This window comes from Sciurus vulgaris (assembly GCF_902686455.1).
Source record: "Sciurus vulgaris genome assembly, chromosome: 7".
Classification (NCBI taxonomy): domain Eukaryota; kingdom Metazoa; phylum Chordata; class Mammalia; order Rodentia; family Sciuridae; genus Sciurus; species Sciurus vulgaris.
Window position 1 is genome coordinate 120,162,332 of NC_136467.1, and position 22,435 is coordinate 120,184,766.

Genomic DNA, 22,435 nt, shown 5'->3' on the forward strand with positions numbered 1-22,435 from the left:
GATAAGGAGGCTTTTTTGGTTTTGGTACCAGGAATTGAACCCAGGGATGCTTTACCACTGAGCCACATACCCAGCCCTTATTTTTTTTATCTTGAGACAGCGTCTCACTAAGTTGCTTAGGGCCTCTCTACGCTGCTGAGGTTGGCTTCTGAACTTGTGATCCTCCTGCCTCAGCCGTGGAGCCACAGGGATTACAGGTGTGCACCACAGCTACTGTTAGGGCTGCACGTTTGGAAACAATGACCAGGTACAATGATTAGGTAAATTCGCAAGGTTGGCCCTCAAGCCCCATATTATGACCTTTGAGTCAAGGGCAGCTGCTAGCTTCCAGGTCATAGCAGGGTCATCTAAGCCTTCCTCAGAGGCCTCCTAGATGTCTGCCTGCACAGGACTGTGATGTGTAGTGCTTTAGAGCCCATTCTTCTTGCGGTGGGCATAAATTTGCCAGAGGTGCCCGTGAAGGACCCTGACGAGAGCTAGGTAGACGCCCAGGAGAGCTGGATCTCTCGGGACTGGTCCCTACAACCTGAGGGGAAATAAAAGTGGAGGACTGAAGAGGTTCGGACTATCCTGGCCCCTCAGGAGTAAAATGCCAACTTTGGACACGAGATGGGCTCAGAGTGGCCTGCAGGCTCTGCTGCCTGGAGTTTGAAGAAAAGTGAAGAAATAGTCCTTCTCTTAATTTCTATGTCAAACAGAGCTGATCATAGATTTCCTCAGAGATCAGGCGGAATGTGTGTCAGATAAACACACCTGGAGCACCCCAGGTTTCCAGGTTATCCTTAGGTATGGGGTAGAGAGATTCCAGCTATAGAAAGCGTGTAAAAAATAAACAGGTAGTTGAAGAGAGCTGCCCATCCTCAGCACTCCCGAGGTTGTGGTGACTGCCTGGTTGTTCACTGACAGAGGAGGAAAAAGTAGTGAAGAGACAAGGGTCAGAGATAATGAGGGGATTTAGGCCTTTCTATAAAAACAGTAGCTTACAATCAGAGACACAGATGACAGGTATCAAGCTATCAACCTGCAAAGGGTGGAATCCCTACCAGAACATTCTGACTGCTGGGATGAAGCAAGCCCAGAGGCAGAATGAGCCCTTTCTAGGCTAACGGAGCCAGATGGATGTGGGACACCTGCCACTCACTGCAAAGTGCCTCACACATCTGGCCGCGTTCATCTGCTTAACGAAGCCAGAATGTGAAACAAACCCTCTTTGCCCAGTGTCTCGAAGCCCTGTTGTAGTGAATATGCCTTTAATTAGAGGCAGAATGCATAGTAGTGGTGCTCAGCTATACTGGAGTTTGGTGCTGCAAGGCAAAAAAGTTACCATGAATTTTTCTAGGCAAGCAAAATGCAGATGATGCTTAATATCAGATATGTCTCCAGAAAAAGAACATTCTGGAGCTCAGAGAAAAAAAATGCTAGTATTTTTTATTTGTACCGGGTGTTGAACTCAGGGATGCTTGACCAGAGCCACATCCCCAGTCCTATTTTGTATTTTATTTAGAGACAGGGTCTCACTGAGTTGCTTAGCACCTTCCTGTTGCTGAAGCCAGCTTTGAATTTGTGATCCTCCTGCCTCAGCCTCCCAAGCTGCTGGGATTACAGGTATGTGCCACTGTGCCCAGCTGGGTTAATTTTTGGTTTGTGTCTTTTAAACTGAATATTTTGACTTGTTTAGGAGTAATGCAATAACTGGGATATTATTATTTAGGCCTCACATTTCTATAATATAGAGATACACTCAGATGAAGAAATCAAGGTTTCAGAAAGGTTGAATAACTTGCCTAAGGTCACATAATTACAAACAGCAGAACTGGGATGCAAACCCAGCTGGTCTGCCTTTTAGATCTTAAGTTTTATTTATATATTATTATTAGTAGTATGTCTTTGAGAGTGCTTTTGTTGTTTTTAATAAAGTGTGGCACACTTGAGAGGGATGGGACATTCTGAAAGGAGTCACTGCACGTTGGGGCTGGTCAGTTTATGAGGTCAGCCTCTGTAGATGGCCTTCAGGCTCAAGTCACAGTATTAAGGATCTTTTCTCTAATGATGTATGTGCATGGGTGTCCACTGTAGCATTGTTTCAAGAGTAAAAGTTCTGAAGCAACCAGACTTTCATCAGAAGTAGCCTGGAGAGCTGAAGGTCAGCACAGTGACAGAGCATGTGCTTAGCACGCATGAGGACCAGAAACATTCCCAGCACACACACAGAGAAGTAAAAAACAAGCTGGAAAAGTAAACCACAGGGCAAATATACAATGAAATAATAGGTAGTGGTAAGAAAAAGGAAATCTTGTGCGTACTGACATGGAACCATTAGCCAGCTATATCTGAAAGAAAAGCAAGGTACAGAATATTACAGTTTATTATTTGTGTAAAAGAAGGGCAAATACCATACGTGTGTCTTCTTGTTTATTCAGAGAAGGTCTCTGGAAGGGTACAGGAGAAACTAATCTTTGTTGCCTCTAGAGAGGAAAGTGGCCACTGGGGATAAGAGTAAGAAGTTTTTCACTGTGTCCTTTTGTACCTTTTGATTTCAAATCACAAAACCATGTTACCTATTTAAGAGGACATGTGTCCTTTTAAAAACCAATCACAATATGTGAACTTAAACAGAATATATAAAAACTAATACACAGCCATACAATCATGTAAATCAAACATGTATAGGTAAACAAAAAGTCCTTACATCAAGATGGTAACAATCTTTTCCTTCTATATTTTTTCAAATTCTTATCATGTGTTCATATTAAATACTTTATATTTAATTTTTCTATGTGTAACCTTTTTTCCTCTTTGACTCTGTAAGTATTTCTTTCTTTTGGTTTCCTTTCTTTTTTCAGCACAAGATCAAACCCAGGGTCTCAGGCATGCTAGGCAAATAAATGCTCTATCACTAAGCTACTTTCCCAGTCCTCTACCAGTACTTATCATTATGGGGAGAAAGATGGATATGAAGACAAGGGACTTCCGAGTCACAATTCCATAGTATACTTAATGAAAGAGCTCCCCCCATTCCTAAAAAGTTGCCAAGTCTATTGTTTTCAACCCTTTATGAAAATACATGTTGTATAAAGAACTAAAAAGAATGGTACTTAGACAGTAAAAAGGGAGAGGGAAGCAAACCATTAAATGACAAACAGTTTCACAATTCTACTAGAGGGCTCTTAGTTTCGAAGGACTACTCTCCAACTTCCTGTGTTTTCCCCTCATTATCACTACAGGTAAACAAGGATACCACAAATCTGTCCTAAGCTTCTCTCCCCCAAACATTAAAACTGTGTTTTGTTTTGTTTTGTTTCCTGTTTAAAAAGGGGAAGGGCACTAGGTGTGGTGGTACACAACGGTAATCCCAGCTACTCAGGAGGCTAAGGCAAGAGGATTACAAAGTTAGCAAGACCCTGCCTCAAAAGAAAAAAAAAAAAAAAACAGGGAATGTAGCTCAGTGATAAAGCACCCCTGGTTCAATCCCCAGTACCAAAACAAACAAACAAACAAACAAAAAACAACCCCCACACACAAAAAATGGGAAACTAAAGGGAGACAACTTTTAATTTTTACCAGATGGGGAATAAAGCAAATTATAAAAGTTCTCAAAAAAAGAAAGAAAAACTCACTGCCCCTGAATTCAGAACACTAGCAGAAGGAAAGGAACTTCTCCCACCAGAAAAAAGGTAAGTAGTAACCAGACTCTGAAATAAAAACAGATGATGATAGAGGCCCCCTAGTGTGGCCATGATCTTGGGCTTGGCTTTTCAGGCTGAGATTCACTTGAAGTCTATCATCTGATACAGTCACTTTCTTGGTTGTAATCTATGAGCTGCCAGTGTTTGCTTGTGAGACTGTCTGGGAGCTGGAAGGGAAGGAAGGTAAATACACCAAAGCCCAGCTGAGCAACTGATAGGTTTTACATTTTATTTCCAAGAAATGATATCTTGTTTTCACAAAGAAGAGATAAACCAGACTGTCAAAAACAGGATGCCTTCAGGGGCAGCATGAGGTACACCCAACTGTCTAAAACAAATATCAACAGAGATGCTTCTGAGGTATCAAAAACAATAACAACAAATTAAAAACAACAATAACAACAAAAAACAGAACTCAAATAACCCATTCACTGTGTCGTGAAGCAGTCCATTAGGTACCCTGAAGCAGCTGGTGCTGAGTCCTGGTAGTGCTTCAGATGACGATGGCAGCAGAGCTGGCCATCACAGAAGGCGAGTGACGCAGGGCTTCCTAGCTCAGTCTCCTGTCCCACATGGCTTCTCAGATGACCTTCAGAGTGGCCCGAGTCACATCCAGAGAGATTCCTCCAGAACATCCTGAGCTCTCATCGCCTTGAAGTCTTTCAAATGCCTTTCAAGCGTGGTCTTCAGGACAATCTCTTCGCTTGGGAAAGAAAAAGAGAACTAAAGGAGGAGCCTGCATTCTCTCCCGGGCCTCTTTGCTTCCATGCTTGTCAACCTCAGTAGCACCCTCCTCCCCACAGCAGCCAGAATGAAGGGGAAAAACCAAAGTCAGGTCATGTCACTCTCTGCTCAAGTCTGCTCCAGTGGGCAAGAGGGGCTGAGGTCTGAAGTTACTGCCTAGAGGCAACAGGATCCCACCTGGGCCAGCAAGTTCCAGCCTTTGCCTTCAAGAAAACCACACTCGCTCACCGGAGCGCACCATGTTCCCAAACTCTGCTGCACTAGACTCCTCAGGGCTTATTTAAAGGTGAAGTGGGCAGGTAGTCAGGTCAGCCCTTGACCTCTACTCTAGCATGGCACGGTTCCCTCAAATTCAACTGTCTGTGTGTTTAGGGTTTGATGACAGTACCCAGAAAGGCCACTCTCCTAATTGTGGAAGCTCTTCCAGGGGCTTGCAGTGAAGTGGTAGCACTAAAGTCAGGGAACAGCTTTTTGGCCTCCAGATGGAAGGAGGCTCTGAAATTACAAGGATGACATGGTCAACAAGGAATCTGAAGTCCTAGGACTCTGGTTGCTATACCGTATGGTGCAATTAATGCCACAGCCACCCTCCACTAAGAGCACTGAGGACAGTTCCTATGACACCCTTTCCATACACACTGCATAGCGCAGAGGTCAGTTATGGGTGAGGAAGGGAGTACATTAAACAGAGGAAAATCCCATTTTGATGACAAGAAGAGGATAATAGTAGACAAAAGAACAGAAAGGGAAAGCGGGGGTTGGTATTAGAAAAATAAAAGCTTTGAGTAACAAGACTATTAATTTTCCATTCCATGATAATTTTCAAAACATACATTTTTAAAATTCAAAAATTTCAAGAGCAGTGTTACATACTATTTCAGAGCATGCACGAGAGCCGTTTTCTCTTAGGCAAATGTTGTCCTATACAAGGCAGGCAGTAATACTTCATCCACATAACCCTGGATTCTCGAGGGACAGGAGTGAATAGGTTAAAAGCACCTATTAACAAGTATTCTCACCAGGTGAGTACAGTTTGCCGGATACCATATTGATGCCACTCCCCCAAACATTCCCTTACAAGGCCCAAAGGAGGATGGGCAATATCAAAGAAAAATTTCCCGAGGATTAGAAAGATACTGGACTCCGCCAGTTTCTCCTGAAACTGGACTCTGCCAGTTTCTCCTGTTCCATGTTTGGACTGCCCTCCTCTTAACCTCCAGGAAGTTGGTAAGAGATGTAGGCCAGGTGAATCTTTCCAGAAATCCCCAACTCTGGAGAAGCCTCTGTCTCACAAAGGGTATGGTTCACTCTGTGTAGTTCACAAAGGCCATGGTACACCCCCTGTCCTAACCTCAAACCAATATTCTAGTATCAAGGGAGGTGGGGAATGTGAATCAAAGCACAGGCCTATGAGCATAGATAGTCCGTGGATAAGGGCAATCCCTGCCCAGGGTCCTGCCACATGTCAGAACTAACATCACTAAGCATTTGCCAATCCTAGTTTCCAGATCCTAAATTTCATCCTTTTAAAAAATTCCCATGCACAAAGGATTAAACCAGCTTTCAACTGGCCCTAGAACATGCAAGGAGGATTGGTATTTGAACTGAGAATTTTCTCCAAAGCCAGTGAAGCTGCCGATGGCTCTGGCACATCTTTCCCTAAATAAGGTCTTAGAAACTTTTGTCTATCACTAAAGAAAACCTCAAAGCTGCATTCACTGTGATAACTACAGAAACTGAGATGGTTGCCAGAACTGTTCTCAGCAAGTGCATGCAAGAGGAAAGGCTGTTTCTGTTTCTTGTGTAGACCCTACTGTTACCAAAAAGGGCAAGAGGTAACCTTTGGAGAGAAAACCAGGATTTGGTACTTTCTCTGCATAATTAATTCTGTGTAAGGGAAACAGAGGTGAACATAGAATATGGGGCTCTTCTTTCCCTTTCCAATGCTTCATGAAGTCATCTGGTGCTTGGACTGGTGAGAAGGAACCTAGGTAGCAGGCCAGGCAAAGAATGTACAGGGGTGTCCTCACCTAGACTATGCTCAGCATACTTCAGGTAAAAGGTCGTAACCTGGGGGAGTGGTGAGGGGAAAGAGAAGAATGAAGAACTTTGGATGGTATAGAGGAAAATGGGGTGGAAGGAGTGGGGGACAGAAAGATAGTAGAATGAAACAGACAGTATTACCCTATGTATATGTATGATTACATGAATCTACATTGTGTACAACCACAGAAATGAAAAGTTGTACCCCATTTGTGTACAATGAATCAAAATGCAGTCTGTAAAAAGAAAAAAAAAAATTTTAAAAAGGTCATAACCTAATTCTAATTAAATTGGATTCCTGGGACATGGTTCCTCTCAGAAAGCAAAAAAAAAGCAAGAAAAAAGAAAGCATTCACTTGGTCTCTGGAGACACTTTCTAAGCCTTGACTGTCCTGTAAGACCAGCACCGTGTAAATACTATGTCTCATATGGACGCAAGAAGTAGGGGTGGGATACAGGTCACCACTTTTTCATGCCTCTGTGTTTTGCTTGTGCAGTTTCTTCTGCTTGGAAAACGAATCCCCTAGGTAACCTTTAAGGCTCAGTTCAAAAGTCATATCCTCTGTGGAGTTTCTTCTTATACCTCTACCTGTCCAGGCCAAATTAAGTGGCCCCTCCTCTGAGTCTTCACAGCACCCTGCTGTGGAATTCAGCACATTCTGTGGGTCTTTCTCTCTTCCACCAGTGAGCACTGTGAGGCCTGAGATGACGCCCTATTATCTCTTTATCCTGGTCTTTAATACAGTGTTCTATTGGTGATAGGAAGCAAAAAGGAAGAGCAATGGAATTCTGCTAGAAAATCAAGAGGATCTTGGTGGTAAAAATCTGTGAGGGATCAAAACTGGGCACATGATCCAATGGCACAGAGGTATCAGAAGAGTGGGAAACACTGGTTCTAAAGAACGAACAAAATCCACCTCAACCTCCCACAGGTCAGAATGTCCTCCTCAGAAATACCTGGCTTGGGTATACTCACAGTACCCAGTTCTGTGCCAAGCTTGCTGGATCTACTCCGGCTAAACAACCAAGGCCAATTTCATACCATAACTGCTTGAAAATCAGGATCAGGAATCTGATCCTACTCAAAATGGCTAACATCTATTGAAGGGCTAGAAGAAAGGAAGCAGTGGCCAGAAGATTCTATTGTTAGCAGTTTGGCTTCTAAGGTCTTCTAGCTTCTTCAGACTTAGAGAAAGGTAAAACCAAAAAAAATCTCAAGAACATGGGATTTGAATGGCCAGGTGGTACATGTAAGGACAGTGAGTGAACTTCTCTGGTGGGCCTACTACACGCAGCCAATTGACAGCACAGCACTTTGGCTCTGCAGCTGCCTCAGGAGGTAATGCTTGACCATTTAATGGACTGAACATGATAATTCTATCTACCCTGTTTTTATGCACACTGGATCCCTATTTAATAACCAATCCTTGTGTTCTGATCCTAGATACTTTTGAGCCAGAGTCCTGCTAAGTCTCAAGCACAGATGTTCTCTGCAGCCCTGATCAGCAGGCTTCAAGTGTGGCAATATCACTTACATGAACAGATATTCATTGTGGAAGCAAAGTTCATTCAGGAAACTTACTCATCCTTTCCCCAACTCTTTATCCAAACTTCCTCTGACTGGGAAACTTGTTAGGATCCCCAAATACAACACTGTAGGATTATATTTATATCTTTTTTACCCCCTTTCAGTACTGGGGATTTAATCCAGGGGCACTTACCACTGAGCTATGCCCTCAGCCCTTTTATATTTTTGAGCCAGGGTTCTGCTAAGTTGCAATCCTCCTATCTCAGTCTCTAGTTGCTGGGATTACAGGTGTGTGCCACCACGCCCAACAAGAATATATTTTTATCTCTTTAATTTTTCATTATATCCTATTTGTCTAAATAAGCTGTGGCTCTTATAGACAGGACCAGTATATATGTTTTCTTCCGGCATTTTTCAAGCTGTGAATCTGTGACTTAAACACATTCTACTTGAAACGTTTACCCAACTCAAGGATTTTGCAACACCTGAATGCAACTCAACTGTATTGAGCAACAGCACATCTACTGCAGCAAATGATCTAACGTGTTTTCTAATCAGATCTTTTTTTCTCCATCAAGGCACAATTACCTAAGCTTCCCACTTTTCCAACGTTCAAACAGTAGAGGTTAATTCTACCTCAATCCTTTCTCACACAATTATCTGAACTTCCTTCATTCTTTTGCATTTCCTCCAATTTTCCATAGTTCAAGAATAATCTACCTAGCACTCTCTCTTCTCCAACAACCACCTATTGACATTAAGAAGTAAATAACTCCTTTATTGAGGGATAGAGATTCTCAGACCCACTCACCTTTCCGTTCCCTAATGAGGAAAATTCGTCGTTCTTTCACTTCTGAGCTCAGATTATCCACCATCTTATTAATGCAATTGTCCAGAACCAGGGAGTGAGTTTTGGACTCAATGTCCTTCCGACAAATGGGGCATTCTATCTTCCGCTTCATCCACTCATTGATACAGTAAGAGCAGAAACTGTGAGCACAGTTCAAGGTGACTGCCTACAATGGGAATGGGAACACAGAAATCATACTTGTTATGTTTACTTTTTCAAAGTTAGTTTCCAAGGCCAAAAGGAAAGTGAGCTACATACAGTTCCATCTGGAAGGCTTACAAGGGATATTAGAATTATTCCTGGTGGTGGGAAATTTTAAACTTCTTGTTAGACAACTCATTTCCTCCTTTCTCAAAGGCCATAAACTCAATTAAGGTCCTAGATTCAATTAAGGTCATATATTCTGAGCTCATATAGGCTGATGTGTTTGTTTTGTAACATAAACCAAGTTCCACCTCAGTCAATATCATTAGCCACTTGTAAACAGATGTTACCGGACATAAGTAGAAGGTTTGAATGCTTTCATACAAATACATTATTAATTCCCTTTTGAAAAAAATATGTCTCGTTAATGCTGAATTGGAACCTCAATTTTAACAAATGAAGGGGAGCATATACAAATAATATGTAGAATCATAGGAGGTATAATCTCTAAATAGACTAAAAAACTAAAATAAGGCATAAGGCCACAAGGTTGGGTAAAAATGAACTAAATACTGTTGATAGTTCACTGACAGTGTCTAAACCCCTAGGTAAATATGTCTATGAAGACAGAAAAGCAGAAAGAAGCCTGTTCTTTTGAGGTTCTTCTGAGTAATCCTTCTGGTCAGATTTCTGCCGAGCCCAGGAATATAAACCACTCTCTGTTACTCTTGTTTATGTACATCTTCTAAGCTACAGCTTTTTCTGAGGCTCAAAAGTCCTCAATCCTGCTTTAAGAATAGCATCAAAAAATAACACAGAAATATATATTTTTCAAATGCCAAGTTAAGCCTAGAAAACTAGGACACTGTTTACTATATGAGATAAATGTTATAAACAGACCTAAAAACCTGATTAGAATGAAGCTTCTAAGACTGGTTTTAAAAGGTGACCACTAGGGAGGCTGGGTGCGGTGGCAAGCGCCTGTAATCCCAGCAAACTCGGGAGGCAAAGGCAGGAGGATCACCAGTTCAAAGCCAGACTCAGCAACTTAGCAAGGCCCTAAGCAATCCAGTAAGACCCTGCCTCTAAATTTAAAAAGGGTTGGGAGGTGCGCTGGGGATGTATCTCAGTGGTTAAGCAGCCCTAGGTTCAATACCCAGTTTAAAAAAAAAAAAAAAACCTAAAAGGTGACCACTAGGGCTGGGAATATGACTCAGTGGTAAAACACTTGCCTAGCATGCCCAGACCCTGGGTCAAACCCAAGCATGGCAAAAAAGAGAAAGGGGCCAGAGGAAAGGACCAGCAAAGTAAGTCAGGCAATATGGTGTAAACACAACACAAGCCAAGTTATTTGTCTTTTCTATGACTCTGAAGATAGATGCTCTAGGTCAGCTGACTCATCACCCATTCCAACTTCCCTTTCCTTGTCTTCCTCTATCGGTGTCCATAAATCCTGTCAATATAACTCTGAGTTTCTCCAAAGCAGGCAATCATCTAACTGGAAAGTATGGGGAAAATTATGACCTGAAGTCAAAGTGGATTCAGACTAAAGAAACTGGTCTCCCTAGGAGAGATTTTTCAGAAGGCTGAAAGATCGATCCTACCTCTGCAAAGATTGCCTGAGAAAAGAAAGCAGTGCACATATGCCTTTCCTTATCTACCTACCTACCTACTTACCTATATATTTTGGTACTGGGAAGTGAGACTAGAAATGCTTTACCACTGAGCTATATCTCCAACCCTTTTTATTTTAAGATAGGGTCTCACTAAGTTGTTAAGCGTTCTGCTAAATTGCTAAAGCTGGCCTCAAACCTGTAATCCTCCCACCTCAGACTCCTGGGTCACTGGGATTCATATGAGCAACACTATATGGGAGTCTAAAAAGAAGTGACACTTAACGAACTGAGCTTAACACTTGTAGTCTAACATGAACTGGTCACAAATGGTAGAAAATTAGGAAACCAGAAAGAGCTGGTGCAAAAATATGACAGAACAAATGGTAGCCTAGGAGACAGATGTTTCATTTTCAAAAGGAGCTTCCAAGTCCTGAAGTATATTCACTTTGGCTCCTGAATTCCCACAGTGACCACACATCAATGACATCTGCCACCCTGTTTAAAAGGCAGCACTATAAGCCTACTCTTAGCATTGTGCTCATTTGGAGTAAAGCAAGTTTTATTGAGGAGCTGTATTCTGATATTTCAAAATTCTAATATATGGCCCTAACAACAAAGAGGTAAAGGCTGTATTTCAGTTAAAAATGTTAATTGTAATAATAAATATTCAAGACTAAATAAGAAAAAGGTTAGTAAAGAGAAAGAAGATTACAGAATCAAGTAGGAGGTGGCCATCTCTAGATGTCACTTTGAAATCAAATAGTTATAAATTCCTGGGAGGAAAAAAAAAAAAAAACCTCTTCAAAAATGTTTCCCTATATACAGTCCATGTCCCATTCGGGATTGGGAGGATGGGAAGGGGTGAATCACAGTTCATCGTTACCTCGATGAAGTATTCTGAGCAAATAATACACTGGAGCTCATTCTCTAGCACATCATTCATGTGGCTAAGAACTTCCTCCTTCTGTGCTTGCACCTTCTCCTTTTCTTCCTGTAAAGATACACAATACCATCTGTCATTTGGAGAAACCAACAAGAATGCATAACAGGACATGGAGCAAGGTTAATTGACTAAAATAGGATTCAGGAGGAGTCTAAATTAAAATTCATTCTGGTGCAGCCACATGAGAATAAAACACTTTCCCATGGGTTACTATTTCTCAAGAATTGCTTTCTAATTCAGAGCACTAATTTCCTTTCTTTCCTATTTGCTATGGTCTAAATGTCTGTATCTCGGGGCTGGGGTTGTAGCTCGGTGGTAGAGAGCTTGCCTGACATGTGTGAGGCACTGGGTTCAATTCTCAGCATCCTGTGTAAATAAATAAAAGGTCCATCAACAACTAAAAAAAAAAAATCTCTCTCTCCAAAATTCATAAGTTAAAACTTATCCCCCTAATGTGATGAATTAAGAGGTAGAATCTTTGGGAGGAAACTAGGTCAGGAAGTCTCTGCCCTCATGAATGAATGGGATTAGCAGTCTTATGAAAGAGGCCCAAGGAAATTTGTTCTCCTTTTCTACCATGTGAGGACACAGCAGTAAGGTATCATCTGTGGATCAGAAAGTAGACCTTCACCACACACTGAATCTGCCAGACCTTGGTCTTGGACTTACCAGACTGCAGAACATGAAAAATACATTTCTGTTGTTTATAAAGCTATCCAGTTTATGGTTATTTTATTATAGCAGCCTGAATAGACTAAAACACCATGCTGTTTTTTCAATACCTGCATGACAGTTTGTCTTGTTCCCCAAAATTAACCAAACAAGAAAGTGAAGGTAGCATACTGAAGTATTGTATAGCAAGCTGCAATTCAAAGGTTCCAAACAACGAAAAACTCACTGAACAGGAGTTATGAAGAACAATCCAGAGAGGCAGGAAGTTTCAATTAGTTAAAAGGTTGTGTTTTTTGTAGTTAACCTCTATAAAATAAGGATAATATCTATATTCCTGGAAGGCAGAAGGCAGGAGAAATGGCCTCCTAAAGTACCTTCAGGATTCAAGCTCTATGATGCTTGCCACTCCCCACATCTGTAGAAGTCTCTAGGGCACTTTCTCTGTGCTTTTCCCAAGAGGTCGGACTGCCTATGGATATACACTTTGGGGAGGATCTAGGCATGCTCTTTTGATACATTTAAGATGGTTAACTCATCCCTCTAACGAAAAGCAACAAAAGCCCCTGGGGAGGAAAGAAAAAGCCATTTGAAATATATTTGAGTGGCTAGTACTTTTTTCATCTTTTGTTTTTTCTTACAATCAAAGCAAAGACTGTCAGGTTGCTTACGGCAGTGAAGACTCTGGACCCATTTCTAACTACAGTCAAGTTCCCTAAAAACTTATGAGCACTGGGTTATGAGTGCTAGGGGTGTAGCTCAGTGTTAAGAGTGTTTGCCAGACATGCACAAGGTCCTGGGTTTGATCCCCAGCACCAGAAAAAAAGAAAAGATATGGTGGTTTCTTGGAGGTTGGGGAAGAAGGTACTAGATAATTTGAATAAAGAACAAGGATATCAAATCAACCGAAGAAAAAGAGTCTCTTCCTTCTGTACTCAGCTCCAGGTCTGTATGTGAAGGAGGAAGGGATGAGAGATGCAGTCAGACTCAGGTATTCATTTCAAGGTTTTAAACTGGTAACCTGTGGACTAGATCCATCCTGCAGACTTGTTTAGCTTGGTCTTCATGGTATTAAAAACACATACAAAACAACTTTTAACTTACACATGTATTGAAACATCATGTGGAACCCTTTAAATATGTACAATTTCTGTGGTTTTATGCACCAGTTAAAAAAATTTAAAACTGATCCAGACATGGTGGGACATGCCTATAACCCCAGCAATTTGGGAGGCTGAGATAGGAGGATTGGAAGTTTGAGGCCAGTCTCAGCAACTTAATGAAACTCTCAGCAACTTAGCAAGACCCTGTCTCAAATTTTAAAATAAAAAGGACTGGGGATACAGTTCAGCGGCAAAGGGCCTCTGGGCTCAATTACCAGTACTAATAAATAAATAATAAATAAAAATTTAAAATATTTGTTGCCAATATTTGAAAACTGTGTAAAGAATTTCATACAAATATCTGTATTTCCATCTCCTATGGAAAAACCAAATATCTGACAACACCAACCTACATTTCTAGATAACAACAAATGACTGAACAAAGAAGAGCTGACTCTTTAGTTAGAAGTGAAGGGTGAGTACCACAGTCCTCACAGATCCCTACCATGTTTTCATACTCAGGTCCCTTTGCTCATCTTTATTACTGGTCTGGCCATAGTAGGCACTAGGGTTTATAATCTCTAATGTAAGAGTTCTACTGATTTGATGGGAAAAGGAATTGCATAAAAGGATCAAGATGAACTATTTTTTATTTTGACTACAATACTCCTTAGTCTGCATCTGTCATACTCTGAAGGAGCACCCACCATTCAGAAAGGACTAGAATGCAGGATGCAAGTGCCTCATTCCCAGCATTTAGCTTCTAAACAAGAGAAGGAATTAGATGTTGTCTTACAAGCAGGAATCTTCTATAGGCCTGAATAATTTTACAGATTATTTCCCCTGAGGCAAGGAGCAGCCACAGTCTCTCATTCACCATAGCAACCCTTGCACTGTTGAAAATGCTGAGTTGCATGTACTAACCAAATTCTAAACCTCCATCTTCTTTCCAGTACCTTGGTCTGCTCCAATTCTTTGTTCTTAGCTTGAATGATTGTTTCAAAGTCCTTCTTGCTGCGATTCAACTCCTCCATTAGAACCCGATGCTACAGAAACATAACAGATACACACTCAAGATGAGCTATACACCTGGTTCTACTCTCTGTAGTCTCTGCCTTTGAGAGGATCAATGAATTAACAATTTCAAAATACCTTCTTTCATTCATGGTCCATCTACCTGCTGCTTTTTTCATGGAAGGGGGCAGGTAGGGAGGGAAGCTATAAAGTCCACTAGTCCCTCTTGACTAATGCAGCCTTAGTGGCCAATCAAATCAACTGAAAAACTCCATGGCCTTCCAGAGAGTGTGATTCTGTATGTTTGGTCTGGAGCTCAGGAATGTGCATTAAAGGGCCACTCATATGATTCTGGAAACCAGTGTGTAAGAACTTTGAGGCTACTCACAACTGAGAAGAGCTTTCAAGAAATATTCACAAGGGTCATGCATGGTGGTACATGCCTAGATTCCCAGCTGCTCAGGAAGTTGAAGTGGAAGGATCCCAAGTTTCAAGTCACTCTGGGCAACTAACTTTGTGAGAGCTTGTTTCAAAGTAAAATAAAAAGGGCTGAAGATGTAACTCGGTGTTAGAAAACTTGTCTAGCATGTGCAATGCCCTGGGTTTGATTCCTAGTGCCACACACACAAAGAAACAAACAAACGAACCAGCAAATATTCAGGGGGTAAATGGAATTCTGGGAAATGAAGTAGTTATTTTCATTTAAATAAAAAACATCTTTAACATATTTATTCTACAAATCACAAGGCAATGTTGCCTGAAACCTGATAAGTGTCTTCTAGAAGTGGGCATACCTGAGAGCTAATAGTTAACTTCCTACAGCAAATGTCTACGGGTTCCATGACTATGAAACAAATTTATAGGCTAGAAGTATGACTCGATGGTAGAACACATGCTTAGCATGCTAGAGGTGGAGGGAAGGAAGGAAGAAGGAAAGGTGAGAGGCAGGGAGGAGAAAAGGAAGGAAGAAAATCTGTGAGTTCCTTCATGTATAAGCATAGCTTATTTTTTAGAATCTTACCTCAAATTCTTTTTTAAAAGAAGGGAAGTAAATGCAAGCATTTCTGAAAAGACATCACTCAAGAAACAAAATTTTACATGTGTGATCTCCTGGAACAAGTCATGTCAAAAGGCCTGGGTCTTCATCCTGACTGCTAATTAAATCTGTTTTCCTTAGCTTTTTCATCTGAAAATGGTGTTCCTCTTAACCTCAGTGTTGATAAAATAATAGGTATGAAAAATATTCAAAAATGTTTTTAAAGCTCTATAGAGCCAAGTGTGGCAGCAGAGGCTTGTAAATTCTAGTTATTCAGGAGACTGAGGTGGGAGATCACAAACTCAAGGCCAGCCAGGGCAACTTAGCAAGTTCCTGTCTCAAAAAGAAAATAAGAAGGGCTAAGGATGTAACTCAGTGGTAGAGGAGCCTTGGATTCAGTCTCCAGTACAAAAAAAAACAGCTCTATGGAAATGCAAAATTTTCTATGGGCCTAGTAAACAACTTCAGAAGGACCAGCAGCGTGGAAGGGTAGAATAGAAAACAACCATTGCCCAGGTTGAGAATGGCATGCCCTCAGACATGATGGTACAGAACCATAATCTCTGCATCACACTTGAGGTTATGAGTGCATGCTCAACCACCCTCCGACATATGTGTTTTCCTGTCTGTCTCAAGGTGAGGGGTTGTGGGTGCAGGGAATTCAATGATCCTCAGGGATTTCCAAGTAGCAGAATTTTATTCTTTCCCAGTCAATTAAAAAAATACATATGTATATATTAATTTAATAATGCTCCAAATGGGAAACATGCCGACACTCCCACTCTACAAAAATAAGAGTTCAGGAAATAAAATTCCAAAAAGACTAAATTGATTTTCACCTAATTTCTGTTCAAAGCTATTTGTGGGCCCCTCAAGGAAATTAAGGCAGGCACTGTCTGCCTTACAATACTATGTAACTGTTAGTACTAGAAGGTTGAGAAATAAATAACAAATAAACATAGGATAAATCCCCCTGAACACATTCTAATGCAGTTTGCTCACTCAAAGAAATTCAAGTCACCCCACTATCTGACTAAACTTTTATCAAACTTCTAATCGTAATAAAGACAGAAAATATAGCAAGTTTTTTTTTTTTTTTTTCCAAGATGCAAAAGAATACATAAAAGTACTCAAATGGTGAGAAGTAGCCAAGTTGAATGAAATAAATTATAGGCAATCTTTTAGAGGAATTTTATTCCTGTGAGCTTTACTCTTCTGTTATTTAATGTGTTATTTAATGTGTTCTGGTGACCATTAAAACTGCACATTCTCAAGCTGACTAAAAATGCTTAATTAGAACATTCTCGAATGGTTTCTGGATGGCCACAGTTCAGGGATGATGAGGTTTGGAGACCCTCACAAGCCCTGAGGGCCAAGTCATAGATCACATTTCCTCTCCGCTGCCCTCACTTTTCTTGAAGTAGAGCCACTTCCCCAGAGAGACTCCTAATTGCTACAGACTCTGTTCCATTGTCACCAGAGCAACTTCTGCTCAGATGAAGATATAAGTTTTCATACTGAGATCTGGCGTATCTGTGAGGCACCAAGTCTCCAGCCTGATGGTGTGAGCATCTGCCATCTGCTCTGTCTGCAGACTAGTGATGCTGCAGAGGTGTGGGCTAAGCCACAGGGGTAGCTAGTGGCCATGTGATGCCTGGCTGCTCTACAATCTCCTTACAGAAGCAAGAGATAAGTTACCTCCTGCAGAGCCTGGGCCAGCTGTTGCTTCAGGTCTTCTTCTCCTTGCTCTTTATCCAAACCCTGTAAAACCAAAACAAAATGAAAGTTTTTCCTATAGAGAGGGGAAAAAGGGGGGGGGGGGGGTTCAACAATGAGCAGAACCCATCAGCTAGAGTTTGCATCTGGAAATAACAGGGGTCAGTGAGCAGGTGGAAAATCCCTTCACTTTCACTTCAAGCTTTTTGGCAGTAAGGATTTGAGCAGTTTTCTGCACAACACTGTGCACCTCAGGACTGTCAGCTTCAAGTCATCACTTGGGTGGCTCTGGAACACACTCCATGCCTCCTTGGTTAATGCCAAGACATTGAAAAGGATATAAACTGAGAACTGAGTCACCAAACACCTAAACTCAGACATAATCTCCCATGCTGACACTCAAGATCTTTCATGTTTTTTCCCTAAATTCTGGTCACCCTGTCTCTTCATTCTGAGACCCTACCAATTTTTTTTTTTTAATTGTCAATAGACCTTTATTTTATTTATTTTCTTATATGTGGTGCTGAGGATCAAACCCAGTGCCTCACATGTGCTAGGCAAGTGCTCTACCACTGAGCCACAACCCCAGCCCCATACCTTACCACTTTTTGCCTGTAAACCACTCTTCCTGATCCCTGGCATGAGCTTCTGTTATATTTCCTCCGCCAGCCCACTCGGAAAATGCAAGTCTTCCATGATCTCATTAACCTATGTCCAGCTCCTTCCAAAAGAACCTCTGGGCTCTTTATTCCTTAAGAATTACCTACGCATTTAGTTTGCCAACTTGAAATTGTTGTCTGATCTAGAAGATTCACTGAAAACTGTTTTCCCATTATATTATGTGCATAATACATCTTGTCTCTTCAACAAGATGATTTATCTAATGATAAAAACCATTTATTAAGCATTTTATACCCAGCAGAACTCCTCAGCACCAGGCATCACAGTTACTCAAAAAAACAAAAAATAAAAACAACAAAAAAATCTATGGGAAGCAGTAGGATTAAACGAGCTTCTGAACAAGTAGCAAGGTAGGATAAATCTCTAGGGCTGGGTGGGCAGAGGGAACTGCAGCTAAGACAAAAGACAATATATACTTCGCTTTCAGCAATTAATGCATGACCTGGAGAAATTCTCTAAACCAGTCTTTTTTACCTTTCTTTAACATTTTGCTAAATGAATAGGTTCTGCACCTATACCTTGAAGCATACAGAATGGCCACAAATATTATCAGTAACTCTTGAGGATGTAGCTCAGTGGTAGTGCTTACCTAGCATGTTTGTGAAGCCCTGAGTTTAATCCCCAGCACTGCAAAACAAAAGAGTAACTCTTATTTCTGAACATATTATCCCTCAAAGAGAGTTCTATGCTAGTGAAGGTCTGACATACTAAATAGGTAGAGAAAAATCACCACTTATTAATCTCAGGAACTAGTCTAGGCTAGATAAGGGAAACAAAAAGGTATACATATGCAATAGTATATACCCTAAAAAGAGCTTCTTAATCCATGGCCTTTGCTTCTACTACCAGCTCAAAGAGAATTTCAGAAATAAGCCAGTTGTTGTTCCTCGTCCCCAGCAACCTAAGCAAAAAATAAAAGCTTATCCACTTCAGCTATGATTGGTCCTTCTTAGTTCTAAGTCAACAAGGGAGAATTCTTGACATTCAACAATACCTGAGCAAATGGGTGGGAGTAATATGTGGTTCCTGCCAGATGGGAACTGACATTTGGAGTAGGAACAGAATCAGGTTTGCCTAAAGCTTGTGCAAAAGCTTGTCATCTAACCAAATGACTCAGGCATGGGAACACATTTAGTATTATTTTGACACCACCAAGACAGTCATCCCAGTAAAGGAAAGTAAGTGGCTTATCATACAACACAATAACTGTTCTGGTGTCACTGTCCTCTGAAGGCTGGTTGCTCGAGACCAAAACAAAAACATTTTCTGCTTTTCTAGCCTCCAACCTCTTAGGTTAGCTACACAGTGGACTCATCCTCAGAGCTAAGAAATTGTCAGGTACAAGGGCAGAGTAACCAACTGACCTATTGCCTTGGGGCTAAGTGATTTGGCTTTGACCACTGAGCAAAGACAGATAAGTCATAAGGTCAACTGTTGGCTTAATTGGAGTGGAAATGTGGTTTTGTGGCATCCTGACCTTCACTCAACTTCTTCAACTGACAGTGGGTCTGAGGTACCTTGCCTTGTATCCTGAGATGAGTTATGTTCTAGCTGGCTCTTTCAGTCATCTTACCCTATCTTGACACCCCAAGTCTGGCACCTGGTCGGTCTGCTCAAACTTTAACCCCTTTCTCAACCTCCTTCTCTTAAAGTTTTCCACTCCCAAACTTTTGGTCTCTGGACCAGAAACAGACAGCTCTGGATAGAGGTTCACAAAGAACCAGCCCGCCCCATGGGCAGCCTTGCCTCCCCTTCAATGTGGTACCTGGAGATGCTGTTCCTCTTCCTGGAAAGTCTTTTCTAGTTGCTCTACTCTTGCCTGCTGCTGAGCCTGCTCTGCATACAGCTGGGATTGTAAATCCTGCAGTTCCTGCTCCATTTTCATAATTTTCTTTGAGTTCCCTTTTTGGGTTTGCCTTTTCACATTCAGAACAGCTACTTGTTTTTCCTGCATCTGTGTTTTCAGCTTCAAAATCCTGGACATGGTCACCTTAAATAGCTCTAAGCTGCTCTGGGATGCTGAAGGATTTGAGGCTTTCTGCTTCTTTTGATGAAGCTCTATGACTTTGGCAGGGCCAGGGCAAATACTAGCCCCTGTGGTCTTCTCATGGGCTTCAAGAGAAGTCAACTTAGGATCCAAATATTCAGAGGGTCCACCTCTCCCATGTGACTTCACTGGCTGACCAGATTCACATGACACTTTACTTATTTTGGATTTCAAATTTGAGGGGCCTTCAGCTGCAAGACCCTCTAATTCATCTAAACTAAATTTCCTTTTAGTTCTCAAGTCCTTATTTTTTTCAATCTTCCGGTCACTCTTTGGAGCAAGATAGGGACACATCTTCTCCCAGTCTTCCTCAGTAACTTCATACTCATACTCTGCGTTCTCCTTATTTTCCAGAGGCACCCCAAGCTGGATGTGGTCTCCCTTACGGATAAAATAAAGCTTTAATGGTTCCAGACGCTCTCTGTTCAACCAAACACCATTCAGACTCTGGGGAAAAGGAAAGAAAGATGAAGTAAGTTTCATGGTTTTGCTTTTCTTAATGAAATTTCTCACCTGCTGCTACAAAACCTTCTGCCTTTTCAGAACAAAAACCGTTGAGAACAAATAGAAAAGAAAGGTCCATAAACCACTGTCCTTAGAAATAGCATTCTTCAAACAGTGCTTTGGCTTTTTACCTATATTTCACATTCATGCCTCCACTGAGAACTGCCTGTAAAACAGGCAAGAATCACCTTATTATTGGTGGATGAATTGCTCAAACACATGCAACAGCACTAAAGGAAACTGAAATTGAATTGTTCCCATTGACCTAAACTGGAGGCAACAGCCCAAGAATGGAAAAATTGCTATTAGTGAAGGAAGCATCATCCAATGGTGAAGTCAATGAGGCAGGTTTGGTCAGGAAAGTTGCTCAAGTACTGTCTCTCAACACAATGAATATGCAAAGCACTTCTCAATATGCATAAACCAAAAAAAAAAAAAAAAAAAAAAGAATACCAATACTATGTACTGGGGTCAAAATATAGGTGGGATCTGGCCCAATTAATACCAACAAAGGCCCATAGTGGTTAAGTGCTAGAGCTCTGGACCCAGACTTGGCTCATAGTCTGAATACAACACCTTGGGCTTATTAGTTATATGTCCTTTCAGTAATTTAACTTCTCTGTGACTCAATTTTGTCTGTAAAATAGGCATGGTAAAGTACTTACTGTTCCTGTAAGGAGCAAATAAGATAATGTGTATAAAACATTATTATATGTGATTCACCTATAGTAAATGCTTGATGTTTACTTGTCTGGTTTTAATGAAGTCATAGTGTAAAGATTCAGAATATGGAAACTGGGATCTTTTCTCACGCTTCTCTCTCCTCCTCACTTTCTCTATCCTCCTGGCTTTCCACTCTCTCTAGTGCGTGCCCTTTCTCATTCCGTTTCTTTTCCTCTCATTTTCTCTCTTACACTTTGTTTGCTTAATAAACTCCCTTATGTGAAAAAAAAAAAAAAAGAACATGGAAACTGGGGCTGGGGTTGTGGCTCAATAGTAGAGTACTTGCCTAGCATGTGTAGGGCACTGGGTTCAAATCTCAGCACATTTAAATAAATAAGGTCCATCAACAACTAAAAAAAAAAACATTAAAAATTAAAAAAAAATATGGAACCTGGGTACATGTACAAATATATAACAAATCCCATTATTATGTACAACTATAATGGACCGATATAATTATTAATGGTCAATTACAAATAAAACTTTCAAAAAAAAATATGGAACCAGGAGGCTGGGGATGTAGCTCAGTGATAGAGTGCTTATCTAGCACACATACGGCCTTGGGTTCAATCACCAGCACCACATGCACACACAAAAGGAGATGGACCCTGAAGTTGGATTGTCTGGGTTTATAATCTGTCTCTATCATTTAACAGTTGAACGACCTTGAGTCAATTTCTTGCCTCCTTATGGACCAGTTACTTGCTTCTATAAATTAGGGGATAACAGTCTCTCCCTCAAGATCTTTGTGTGAATTTAATGAGTTAACATGTGTAGTTAGAAGAGTGCCTGGTACATGGCATTTTATCAATGTTCACTACTGTTGCATCCTGGCTCAGCTGATTTATCAAGTTACTCCAATTCTGTGCTCTGCATCCTACAAGGTGAATACATCAAGTGCAAAAGCAGAAGATAAGAAAACAAAAGTTTTTTTCTTTTGGTACTGAGGATTAAACCCAGGGGCACTGAGCTACATCACTAAGTTACATCCCCAGTCTTTTTTTTTTTTTTTTTTGAGACAGGGTCTCACTAAGTTGCTGAAGCTGACTTCAAACTTGCAATCCTCCTTAGCCTCCCAAATCACTGGGATTACAGGTGTGCATCACCACTCCCATCTGAAAATTTTTAGCAATGACTACAGAAAGAACACCACAAGGGCACAAATAGGTGTGGGATTACGTGGCACAGTCTATAAACACAAGGGAATTTCATTTGAAGCTGGGTTAGCTAAGGATGCTAAATGGAAATGATAGCTCCAAAAATAGATTTGAAACAAATGTAGGCTTTAGAGTTAACAGATATTGGTGGTCATTTTAACCCATATCAAGGACTTAACTTTAGGGGAGAGGCCAGAGATGAAACTCACTTATGAATTGAGACTAAGACTT

The 22,435-nt window shown here is 41.0% G+C and overlaps 1 protein-coding gene across 4 annotated transcripts in view; it reads right to left on the reverse strand.

Annotated features, from left to right (window-relative positions):
• Positions 1–3,526: 3,526 nt before the first annotated feature.
• The window catches only part of RNF8 (ring finger protein 8), a 36,623-nt gene continuing 17,714 nt past the window's right edge, over positions 3,527–22,435 (reverse strand). Inside the window, exons 3-8 of one of the 4 annotated variants that reach the window (XM_079146348.1) lie at positions 19,539–20,267; positions 17,075–17,137; positions 14,283–14,372; positions 11,495–11,602; positions 8,813–9,017; positions 3,527–4,389 (exon numbers count right to left, since the gene is read on the reverse strand). In XM_079146348.1, the coding sequence (XP_079002474.1) occupies positions 4,373–4,389; positions 8,813–9,017; positions 11,495–11,602; positions 14,283–14,372; positions 17,075–17,137; positions 19,539–20,267 (1,212 nt within the window). In that variant the 3' untranslated portion in view covers positions 3,527–4,372. The other 3 variants (XM_079146346.1, XM_079146347.1, XR_013764913.1) reach the window with 3 other exon arrangements.